The 12,598-nt window shown below is 47.8% G+C and overlaps 1 protein-coding gene across 2 annotated transcripts in view; it reads right to left on the reverse strand.

The window, feature by feature from the left end:
• ASTN2 (astrotactin 2) overlaps positions 1-12,598 on the reverse strand; it is a 301,533-nt gene that overhangs the window by 115,188 nt on the left and 173,747 nt on the right. For both annotated transcript variants that reach the window (XM_044439906.1, XM_044439905.1), the window contains one exon: positions 505-629. In XM_044439906.1, the coding sequence (XP_044295841.1) occupies positions 505-629 (125 nt within the window). The remainder of the gene's footprint in view (positions 1-504; positions 630-12,598) is intronic.

Genomic DNA, 12,598 nt, shown 5'->3' on the forward strand with positions numbered 1-12,598 from the left:
TGGAGTGAGATATGGCTGGCATTTACGGCAACCACAAAGCCATTTCCCTTCCAGTTCTCCACGAGGCTGTGCAAACTTCTGATTGATGGGCTCTCCCCACACTGTATTTATATGCTCTTGTAAACCACCCAGGAACTTTGGCTCTTGGGTGCTATAGAAATAAATAATAGCTATGGGGGAACCTGTACTCAATATGTTAAACCCATATTGGAAAAAAATAAAGGAAAAAGAGATGCACGGGAGTTTCTCTGCCGCTCTTGTTACCGACATGGGAAGCTAGGTGATTATGCCTACATAGATCTCTGCACCATGTTCGGAGCATGTCTGCACACTTTCCTGCATTGGACTCCTCGTTGTCCATGCCTAACAGGTGAGTTGTCCAGCTCTGCTAGATGGAGACGAAGGCATGGCTTCTGCTGTGCCTGCCCTTGCTAGCCCCATTCTGGAAGCCTAGGTGGGACACCGCTCTCTCCAGGAGGGCAGTAGAAAAGGCAAGACTCCTACCGGTGAGCAGCTGGAGGTTGGGCAGGGGCTCGGAGAGCACGCCGCGGCACTGCTCCTCGACTGGCAAAGGAATCACCATTAGCGCGTCGGCCAGCTGGGGGAAGTCCTTGATGAAGTTATTCTCCCTGCAGAAAGAAACCAGGGGACTCAAAAGCAGTGATGCAAGCAGCCTCTGGGTGGAGGAGCTGGACTCATAGCAGGGGCAGGAAGGTAAGATTGCATGTATCGGGGGGGAGAGGGGGGAGAGAGAGAGAGCATTCTACATCTGCATGCCAGAGAGAGAAGCTCCACAGTAGCATTTCAGAGGCCCAGAGGACGGGCTGAAGGCACCAAAGGCATCCACCATGTGGAAGCTAAGCAGGTCTGGGGCTGGTCTGAACTGGGAGGGGAGATCCTGGAAACTCTATGGACCACCTTGAGTTACATAATGAACTGAAGCTGGGCAAGCTCTGGTCCATGTCTGGAAGGGATACCACCTAGCAACTCAGGCTTTGAGGTCAAAATCAGATGACGTTCATTTGGAAATAGCAGCAGCTGGAGCAAGGGAGATACCCTACTGCCTTATCTAAGACCTGACTGAGGGAACCAAGGTCACTGTCGTCAAACAATCAACCTTGAACTTCTGAGAAAACCTGAGTCAAGACTGAGAGGTCGTCCTCCCCTTTCATGTTGCAAGAAAAATGTTTGATAGCCCCTGCCTGGTATGGGAGTATCCCTGTCCAGCCTGCTCTACAACACCACTTGTCATTATTGTCATTTGTCACTGGTGTCTCCTCCCCCTCCTCCCCATTCACTACTGAACATGGTTCTCATGGGGATCAAACACAGACATTGTCCTCTGTCCCACGACTGCTCCTATAATTGCCCTCACTTTAGACGCTCCTTTTCCTGCCACCTATGCAATCTCTCCTCCTCAGTAGTGAAACTGCTCCAGAGCCTTTCTCTGCCTTTTCACTACAAGCCTGATGCCGTGTGGTTTTTCCCATTACCTTCTGGGCAAGGACCTGTATATGTCAGTGTGCTATAGAACATATTATTATTGTTATCCAATTATTTTAATTTGTTCTTTGCAATAGTTAGGCATTCTTGGGGTGATGTAAGGCATCCAAAAACACAAACAGCATGGAACAAATTAAAAACCAGAAGGAATGATGTTAAACCGCAATGCAAGGTCTACGATCCTATCAGGGAAAGATCAAACAGTACTCATCATCATCACCATCACCGTCACCATCACCATTTCTATATTGCTCATAGCCAAAGCTCTCTGGGCAGTTCACACCATTTAAGTCCCCCATCCAGATTTCAACCGGGCCTGACCCTGCTTAGCTTCCAAGATTAGGCAAGATCAGACACTTCAGGCTATATGGAAGCTACATATTATGGCAGTCCTATGAATGGCTGCACTCCAAATTGCCCTGCCCTTGACAGCCCTGCTCAGGTGTTCTCAACTTAAGGCTGTAGCTTCCTTTATGGACTTGATCCCAGGGTTAAAGTCCCCTTAAAACCTAATCTGGGAACACAAATTTGCAGGGTTTCAAAAAGCCTGTAGGAATAACAGCAAACTTTGCCTGGAAATGAAGAACTATTAAAGGGGTATCAGGTACTCCTCTCTGGAAAGGACTTTCCAGAACTGCAGGACTGGGCATGGCCGAGTCATCAGCTGCCACAGTTCAGTGTGCAAGGACCTCGATGGATGATTCAGAGACAGGGAGGGGAACGCTAGTCCTTCAAATAGTGTGCTCAAACCACCAATACTAAATGGGCTTGGAATGGATACCATCCGTTTGTAATATGGTCATAACGTCTGGTTCATTCGTTCTGGCAATACCGTTTCGTGCAGGTCAGATGTCGACAGGAAATAGTCCCATCGACAGCATAGTAGTAATAGGGTCAAAATGTCCCAGATTCATCCCAGTGCAAGCAACACCTAGAAGAGGGGTGCTTCCCAATGAATGTTTTATTCGCCCCTCATCCTGCCTCATTCGTGAAACCTCTACAGGGCATCCACACGACCATGTTTTGTTCAGAGTTCCTCCATGTTTCCCCACTACATCTTCCATCTTTTTTTTTTCTTGCCACAGCAAATGGTTAAGGAACAAAGCAAGATGGGATTGTTGCAAGACACTTTCATCTTGATAATGCTAGAAGCCCTCCATCTGGAAGCATCCCATGTCCATATGACTTTTATCTACTTGGATCATCTGGTGTGTCCTCCATGCCTTGGCGATAGTGGGGTTTTGCTACTCTGTCCAAAGTCTGCAGCTCTCACCAAACCCTTTCTATGAACAGATGCAATGATCCTCTTTCCCATGTCTATTTGCCCTTCTGATCCCTTTCTTCAGGGGCTATGTAAAAATAACTAATATGAACACCTATCAAATACAGTCCTACTGATCTGCATCTAGAAAGCCAGTCTGGACATACTGTACACTTTCATAAGGAAGGATGACTTAGAGCTTTTGCCATAATGCAGGAGAGAGCAACTCATCAGACTCCAACCTCCAACAAAAGCTGAAGTGGCAACTCGACAAAGTAAGACCAGGGCTTACTGATCGGTTCTTCTGTATAGATTGGGGTCCCGAGACCAAGACATGGGGGTCATTCTCTGGAATTTTCAGTTCAAAGGGACACAAGGAGTGGGGAAAGGGCTCCGTCAGGAAGGCCAGTGCCAAGACAGAGAGATGGATCAATGGCTACCGGTGAGCCATAATGACATCAAAGGTCCCAAGGGTTATAACCATACACCTTGCTCTGAAAGGAAAGAACAGCTCAGATGGTGGAGAAATTTCAGCTGGAAAACACATTGCAGGGGGAAGAGTCTACATTCCTCTCCTGCAGAGCCGCAGCACAAGTGGATTCTGCTCTCTGGTCAATGTTGCTATTTGATTCTAACAAGCAAAGGCAGGCCTAAGATCAGCACCTTTGGAGGAAGGGAGAGGAGATCCACCATCTGGGGTGCTCCTAGACTTGTCCTCAATATAGAATCATAGCATAGCAGAGTTGGGAGGGGCCATGAAGGCCACTGAGTCCAACCCCTGCTGTTGCAATTTACACCATCACACTCAGATGACTGCCCAGCTTCTTCTTGAATGTCTCCAGTGTGGGAGAGCCCACCGCCTCTCCAGGCAGCTGGTCCCACTGTCGTATTGCTCTGACCGTGAGGAAGCTTTTCCTGATGCCCAGCCTGAAACTGGGTTGTCACAACTTGACTTGATTATTCCATGTCCTGCACTCTGGTATCAGCGAGAAGAGATCTTGACCTTCCTCTTTGACATGGGTTGTCTCTGGGTAGGGTTTTTTTTTTTTTGTGATGGTGATGCAAAGCCTTGTGATGTCTAGGCTGGATTACTGGAATTCTATTCAAAGGTCTTTGGAAGCCTCCACTGGTCCAGCTGGCAGCAAAGGTGGTGACTGTCCTGCTTTTGCAGCTATCCCACAGTGCCTGCACTGTTTCCTAGTCAGTTGCTCCTGTTCAAAGTGTCAGACTTCATCTTTCATGCCTGAAATGCCTTGGGCTAAGAATACCTGCCAATCAGGAATTTCATACCATCCTTCCCACTTATTACAATCAAGCAGGGAGGCCTTTCTCTGCGCCCCACCTGTAGCATAAGAAAGATTGAATGGGGCAGGAGGTACAACATTTTCAATGGCCCCACCATGCACTGTCAAACATCCGGCCTAATTTAGCTTGAATGTCCTCAGTTTCGATGACTTTCTTCCACCTTTCTTCTGGCAGGCTCAGCTGGTTTCCATGGAGAATTGTGCTTTATCTGCTCTTGTTGTGTCTTGCGGATCTGTCGTGTTGCTCCCATGTTGTGCTTTAAATTGGTGCAACCCACTTGGAGGATCAGGCAAGCGTCCATTCTGCGATCACAGAACAAGGGTACCAGAACAGGGCCACTTTTTCTGTGAAGCGGCACTTCCTGTGATCAACGTGTGCTCAAAATAAGAAGGCTGGAGTGGTGACAGTTGGCCATAGCGGTGAAGCCCCTCAGTAAATAGCTTTCTGTGCAGAATGACGGCTCCAACCTCCATGGAAAGCTGACTCTGCAGCAGAAAGTGTCGAGCAGACGGTGGTGGTGCCAGGAGAGAGTCATGCCACTGACTGATGCTGTTGCAAAGTATATGCTGGATGTGGATTCCAGATAAATCCATCAGGAAAGAAATTATGCACTGCCAGTTCTCTGATACAGTAGGTGAGGGGAAGCAAAAGCAGCAGGGTGGGAGGAATTAGACTGCCTTTCTCATGGTGGCCCTGGGATGCCACAACCATGCAGCAAATTGCTCTGCCCGCATCACAGACCCGGGAGAAGGACCTGCACAGGCGGAAGTTTCTTGGTCAAAAAGGGCAAGTTTCAGATACATGTGAGATGCACATTCAGATCCCCTGAGGAGTGCAGGAGAAGAAAAGGAAGCCATACCGGACAAACAACGAGCTCCAATTTCCATGCGTTTTCCCCCTGGAAGGATGATGGAACCAAAACCTCTGGATCCCCGTGAGTGAAAACCACATAATTGCAAAATGGAACTAATGCAGAGGCTGATGCATGAGGCAAAGAAGGAACAAGAACTTATGGGAGGGAAAAACCAAACCAAAGTCATACTCTAATTTTTTGGACTACCCCTCTATTGCACATTTACACATATCGATCAGAATGTGAACAGGCAGGTTGCCCTATTCCGTTAGTCCATCGAACCCCGTATGTCTTGACTGATTGTCAGTGGTGGTCTTTTGCTAGACTATTCCGCCCCTGAGCTATGGATCCCCCCAAAATGAAGCACTTTTAAGGCTGCACATATGAAGTCAGTGGCAAATGTTCTCATCTACCTCCAGGAAACCACTCTGCTGTGGGGAAAACCATGGCTAGCTCTTGCCCATGTAATGGCAACTCAGCAGCTGAGTTTCCTCAAGTTTTTAAAGAAAACAGAGCAGGGGGTTGCTTAGCAAGTTATGGGAAGCAGAGGAACAAGGCTGCTGGCCAACACTTCCTATCTTCCCTGCCTTCTTCTACCTTCTAGCCTCAGGGGCTGGTGGGGAGATACTAGACTTGTCAGAGAAGGACAAAGATGCAGTTAGATCTTGGAGCCAGCAGAGGGCTGTACATGCCTTCGAACGACACACTATTCACACAACCTTCCATCAGTGAAAATACTGGTCTAGTGAGTGTGAAAGGCAGAGTTTCTGTTGGAAGTTGCTTGTTCAAAGGAGGGCAGGTTGATAACCGGCTCCTGGGAAGGAGTCGGTTTATTTTCTTTCTCTCTTTCTCTCTGTGTCTTGGAGGGGGAAGTATCAAAAGGGAACCTAATTAATTGGAATGGTACAAGGATGTAAAAGTACACAGGGCACAGCTGTATATGCATTTGTGACTGCATGTTTTCAGGTTGTTGGAATTGTGTGGATGTGAATGTTGTGATGTTCCAAGCACTCTTGTGTTCAGGGGATGGGCCCCGCAAGAAGCCAAAAGGTTAGCAGGAGATAGTCCCGTCCTTACACTCAGTGTGGGCACACTTGCCAGGTACAAATGTGGGAAAGTACCTCTGTTGCACACCTCTCTCTACACCAGAGCTCCATGCACCCAGTTCTGGGCACCACACTTCAAGAAAGATGCAGATGAGCTGGAAAGGGTTCAGAGGAGGGCGATAAGGATGATCCAGGGACTGGAAGCAAAGCCCCATGAGGAGTGATTGCAAGAACTGGGAATTTTTAGTCTCAAGAGAAGACTGAGGAGAGAAAGGATAGCACTCTACAAGTACTTGAAAGGCTGCCACAAAAAGGAAAGCCAAGATCTCAATCATCCCAGAGTGCAGGACATGAAATAATGGGCTCAAGTGACAAGAAGCCATATTTCGGCTGGATATCAGGAAAAAAAATCCTGACAAAGCAGAACAACAATGGAACCAATGACTTAAGGGAGTGGTGGGATCTCCCCTGCTGGAGGCGTTCAGGAGGCAGTTGGGCAGCTATCTGCTAGGATAGAAATAAGGATGTTCTTCTTCACACAATGTATAGTTGAGCTGTGGAATGTGCTGCCATGAGAAGTGACGACGGCCGCCAATCTGGATGGCGTTAAAGAGGGATCAGCCAGATCCACAAGGGAGGAGGCCACTAGCCCTGCTGGCCACGGGCTACCTCCTTGACCAGGGGTGGTCTGCCTGCATGTGCCAGTTGCTGAGGAGCTGGGCAGGCGGAGGTCTTGCACCCACCCTGCTGGGGGGATCCTGTGGGCAGCTGGTTTGCCATCGTGCGCATGGAGTGCTGGACCAGATGGGCCTGTGGCCTGATCTGGCAGGGGCTTGTCTTGTGTTCTTAAGAATCCATTACCGGAAGCAATTGCCAGTCGTAACAGGCAATATGGGGCTAGGTGGGCAAATGCCCCCATCTGGAAGAAAGCAGAATCCTGTGCTTCTGAATTCCTCCTCCAGGAAGCAGCTTCCCAGCACCCTTCCCATCCCATAATGCACCCATGTCAACACATTAATTTGGGTGAGAGGAAGAGAGAGGCACGACCCATGACAGCGATTAGTAGAAGCCACGAAGCATGAGATTTAATTACCTTTTCTCCCAGCTCACACCGCTACAAATGTTAATCATATTACCATCCGCCCCTTTGTCCAATGAGGTTATGTTCCTAAAAGTGACAATGGAGAAATTGCATCGAGGTGCTTCAGGAACACACACCGCTGCTCAAATCACTTCCATGTGCCGGGCTTAGATTAGGGTCAAATGCCACATTAATTAGAAGTATGCAGGGAGCCAGTTATATTGTTTGCAAAAGGAAAAAAACACACACACACACACACTCACACACCCCCTCCCTGCCAATCACACAAGGGCAAAGCACGCCCTAAAAGCAAGCTAACGTTTGTAGCGCTTCCAGCTGAACTGGCGGAGACTAAAGGGCTGTATGCAGTTGAGATCCCTGCCAGTGGGTGGGGAAGACCCAGGTTCAGGTTCACAGAGGTACTGTGACCATACGAGTTAACTGTTCGCCTCATCCGTTCTCCGTTTGAAAGTGCAATGCATACGGAATAGTGGAACTTTTTTTACCTGCAATAAAATCCGAGCTTGGAGGAGTTCTCTCGGGGCCTGACCTCTCTCCAAAGAGCTAGTACTGTTGAAGGCAGCAGCTTGTAAACCAGGCTCCTTTCACCCACCACCTCTTTCTGAGTTATTGAGAGTGATGGAAATAAATGCAGAACCTGGGATTTACAGCCTCTTTCCAAACAGCAGCTACTCCTATGGAGCTCCTCGACTCATAAGGCTAGATCAGTGGAGTAAAAGAACTTATTCTGCATTTATCGGTCATTCGGGGAGCTATCCTGTCTGTTGGAGTAGTAAGAAAATCCAGAAAAACCCAGCAGCACTGGCTGGGGCAGCGTAGGAGTTGCAAGACCTTTCTGTCTAAGCAGGGCTAGGATTACGCCCCACCAAAACTTGGTGTTCCTGCGTAATAAGCTTGGAGGTTGCAGATGGGGATGATGTCTTGCACAGTCTTATCTCAGCTCCTAAAATGCTACTTACGGGGCACACAGGTACATACAAACAGAAATTCCACCTAGGGCAAACAAATGAGAAACTTCAGCTGGAATTAGCTGAAAGTTTCTCCCCTCCTATTGTATCATACCATTCCAGCTCACCCATGGAGGTCCTTCTCTTTTCTGTACTCTGGTTGCCGAGATCAAAACACAAATGTTATGGGTGGCAATCATAATGGGGGACTTTTCCATCCCCCAACTGTATAGCTTTGACTCCAAGTAAAATCAGCATTGCTGGGGAGGAAAACTTGCAAAACGTTAAACCGTGTTAAAATGCATATAGACTTACTTCTTTTACATAGTTATTTATTTTATATTGTTAATTTTATATTGTTATTCTTGTATTTTATTGTATTTTATTGTGTTGTAAGCCACCCCGAGGCTTCGGCAAGGGGTGGCATAGAAATGTTTTAATAAATAAATAAAATATATCCAACTAAGATCAGGAAACAGTTAGAAACTTAGTTAAGGATTAAGATTTCTTTTGCTGCTGCTGTTGTGCCCTTTCTGTATTTTTTCCTATTTTGTGGGTGTGTTCCTCTGAGAGGAACACTGTAAGAAAGAAACTCCAAAGCGTTCTGCCTGCCCTTCAAACAAGAGAAACCTGGTAGCCATTCCTAACAAACTTGGCAGATATTAGAGTCAGGTCTGTAAAAAATCCAGAAGCTCACCAAGTCGCATGGAGACTGATGTGGTCATTTGTCTACCCTCTCCCTGCCCTTCTGGAGAAATCACTGAGAAGCTGTAAGGAAAGCTCCCATTAACTTCCGCCATAACTGGGAAGTATAATTCTGTTTCTCCCTTCTATTTATCCAACTAGCGAGAGAACGGACTGCAGGATTTCAGGGAGAGATGAACTAACATGGACTGGAATTTTCTTTTAACTGGCACCTTCTTAAGGCACCTAAGTCACCTGATGGAGAAACTATCAGGCAAATATTAAATCCAGGTCCGTTTGAATCTGCTCAGATTCCTTGCATACTTCCCCACCACCCAAAATTCCCCTGGGAATGATGCTTCTCTGAGTGTCAGGGTAGCTATTTGGTGTCCTCCCTCCACAGAGAATATTAAGACTAGGAGCATGCCTTTGAGCATAAGCAAAATGCCCTTTCTTACCAAAGAGTTGCCACGAGCAACCTCAACACACCTGTGATGAGCAGAAGCCTTCTCCAAGTCTCTATTGCAGCTTCGAGTCTTTAGCACCTGCTTAATTTTTTAAAAAATTAACCGCACAGTGGGTAGGTGGGTGGGTTATCAGTTTTGTAATATAAACTTATTGGGTCGGCAACTGCAAAGTGCTGAGAATGATCCAGTCAATCATCTCTGGCAGAATGCCTCGGGCTCCATCTTGGCAACCTTTTTCATCTCAGCAGCAGAATACTAATCACACCGAAGGCGGAGTGTGCGAAGGCTGAGCTCCATTTCAGAGCCATGTGATGCCTGAGCTGCCGTAACTTGGGCCCTCCCTCCTTAATTGCTCAGATTTGAGAACGCAAAACAGCACAGGGAGGAATGGCACCCACACAAGCAAAAGCAGGGAAATGAAGAGGAGGCCAGGGGAAAACAGCTTTGCCATCCTTACAGGTGTGGAGCTTGCAAAATGCCTCAGATTTCTGCTTTCAGGGATCTGCAAAGTCACCGTGATTGTCGTTTGTGTGTTGGAACTGCTGCGGCAGTGCTCCAAACAGTGGTGAAGTTGCTTATTGTGCAATGGGGCCATTTGATCCAAATCAAAGCGGCTCCTTGGACACACTCCCAGGGTCCAGACTGGTTCCAGGTTTGCAGAGACTTGTGGAACAAACATCTGTTTGCTAGCTATTAAACCAACAGTGGCTGTGTTCACACAACATGACAAGCGATTCTGTGTGGCTACCTTGGTTGGCAGGGGTTTTTCCAGTGCACACCACAACAAACAGGACAACATGTTAACCATTGTACAACCATGGCTGGTCATGTTGTCTGAACCCAGACACAACATTGGATGCTCTCGGGTGACTCCCCAGTCCCCTGCCCTGTGGGATGGATAGTAGAGAGGATGCCGCTGAGTCAAAAACTTTGGCCACCATGGCCAGGGCAGCCAACTCTGAGTGGCAGTGTTCCTTCAGGGTCACAGGCTCAAAAGCATCTTCCACATTGCCTCCTACTTGATGCCAGGAACATCCCGCATGGAAAACACGGATAGGCTGTCCCTTTGCAAAGCATCCCAGGGACGTGTTGGATGGAGATTTGCTCCTTCTATGGGCTTTCAAAGCAAGCTGTTGGGTCTGTTGGGGAAGTCCTTGCAGAGCTTTTCAGTAGGGAAGGGAGAACCAGACCGGCTTGAGCTCAACGAGGTTCTGCAATTTCCCCCTTGGAGCTCAGCCTGTCTCATTCCTACTCTTGAATGGAGAGTCTCTCTGAAGTACACTTTTTTCCCTGAAGTGTACATTTTTAGAAAACTTGCACCCAAATATGCGCCTCCCACTCCACTTACCACACACTTAAAAATGCTTTCTGATTGCAAATCTGAAAGCAATGATTTCCAAAAAAGACACGTTTGGTGAACCTGTTCAGGAGCTTAAGAATGCTTGGGCTTTTTTTTGAAAAGTAAGTCCCAGTTTGGATACAGGCTCGCATGTTCTGCTAGATTTTGAACTGAAATGGAAGTTTTATACATCCCTACTCTCAGGTACACCATCAAAGAACAATGGCAAGTAAAATGTTTGCCTCTTAGTCTCCCACTGAAGCACATCCCTTATCCGTCAGGACCCTGGTGTGCTGAGGGCCAGGGACATGAGCAAGCACCCATTCTTTGCCAGCTTTCCAAGGAATTGCCTTGGATTCTGAGGTGGAGAGCACAGAGAAGTGATGGGAGGTCAGGAGCTTCCGAAGGTCCATCAAGGTCACACCTGAGATCCAGAAGAGGAAGGAAAGCCATGGCCTTTCCCAGTCCCCGACACCACGATCAAGCATCGGGAGAGACGAGCTGCCCAGTGGAGGCCTCGTGGGAACCTCTCCAGCTGCCTGTCCACCAGGGGGAGCACCCTGAGGGTGGCACCCACAGTGTAAATGCAAGCAAAGGACTGAGCAGAGTCTGGGTTCACCACTCAGGTGCTCTTCACATAAGCAGAGGCTATTGTCCCACTTGCTAGAGGGCTTTCAGGGTGGCCTGGTCCTGTTTGGTGTGAAGTGCCAAGAGAAATCTGCATCTGCAAAGGACTGTCTGGTGTTCTGGAGCCCCAGGGCAAGAAGGAAAGGGTCAGGCACAACACAGCAATCTGATTGAGTTCTGTCTACTCTGACTGGCAGACATTGCTTTCATTATCTCCTGCACACTGCAAGCCAGCCACCTCAGATCATTTGAGCTAGAGACACCCGCAGGAATCTTCTGCATACAAACCGTGTGCTCTGTCATGGGGCTGGAACACACGCTCGGCAATTCCTTTAATCCTATGCAGCTTATTCTATCCTCACTGACAGAGAGAACAAGTCTTATAAAATAAGCTGCTGGCAAGGAGAGGTAATGGGAAAAGCGCCGTGTTTCGTCTACCATTTAATATGCTTGTCCTTAGACTGAATGCCCTCAGTTTGAATACGTTCTAGATGCTTTGCAACCGATGCAGCCTTTCACTTGTTGAACTTTCTCCAACATGTCAATGCCTCGTTAAAAACAAAAGCAGAGCTCTGCACTTTCAGAGGAACACTGAACATTAGGCTAAACATGAGCCAACAATGTGATGCAGCTGCCGAAAGGGCAAATGCTATTTTGGGATGCATTAATTTGCATGATTTGACTTCCAGATCACGAGAAGTAGTAGTTCCTCTATGCTCCTCACTAGTCAGACCTCACCTGGAATACAGTGTCCAGTTCTGGGCACCAAGATTTCAGAAAGATGCAGGTAAATCAGAAAGGGTCCAGAGGAGAACAACAAAAATGATCCAGGTTGGAAACACTGCCCTATGAGGAGAGACTTAGAGAACCAGGCAAGTTCAGCCTTGAGAAGAGAAGGCTGAGGGAGCACATGAGATCCCTCTAGAAGTACCTCAAAGGCTGTCACAAAGAGGAAGGTCCAGATCTCTTTCCACCGATACCAGAGTGTAGGACATGGAATAATCAAATTCAAGTTGTGGTGACTCAGATTCAGGCTGGACATCAGGAAAAGCTTCCTCACTGTCAGAGCAATATGGCAGTGGAACCAGTTGCCCTGAGAGGTGGTAGGCTCTCCCACACTGGAGGCATTCAAGGTGAAACTGGACAACCATCTGAGTGGGTTGGTGTAACGTGGTGTCCTGCAACAGCAGAGGGTCAGACTTGATGGCCTTCATGGCCCCTTCCAACTCTACTATTCTGATTCTATGATCTTCTCAATCAATGTTCAGTGAAGTCATGCAAAGGGGATGATCTGTAGCTCCATCCCTGAGCACATGCAGCCATTGCAGGTACCGTTCTGGGAACCTTCACAGTGAAGCTGGTGCCAAGTGCGAATGGGCAACAATGGACTGTGTGAACTGGATCCGGCTCATTACAGTCGAGCAGACTCATTATTCAGGGTAAAGGTTTGGAGGGTGGCCACCA

The sequence above is a fragment of the Varanus komodoensis genome, unplaced genomic scaffold (assembly GCF_004798865.1).
Source record: "Varanus komodoensis strain SLA01 unplaced genomic scaffold, ASM479886v1 scaffold36, whole genome shotgun sequence".
NCBI classification, from domain to species: Eukaryota; Metazoa; Chordata; class Lepidosauria; order Squamata; family Varanidae; genus Varanus; species Varanus komodoensis.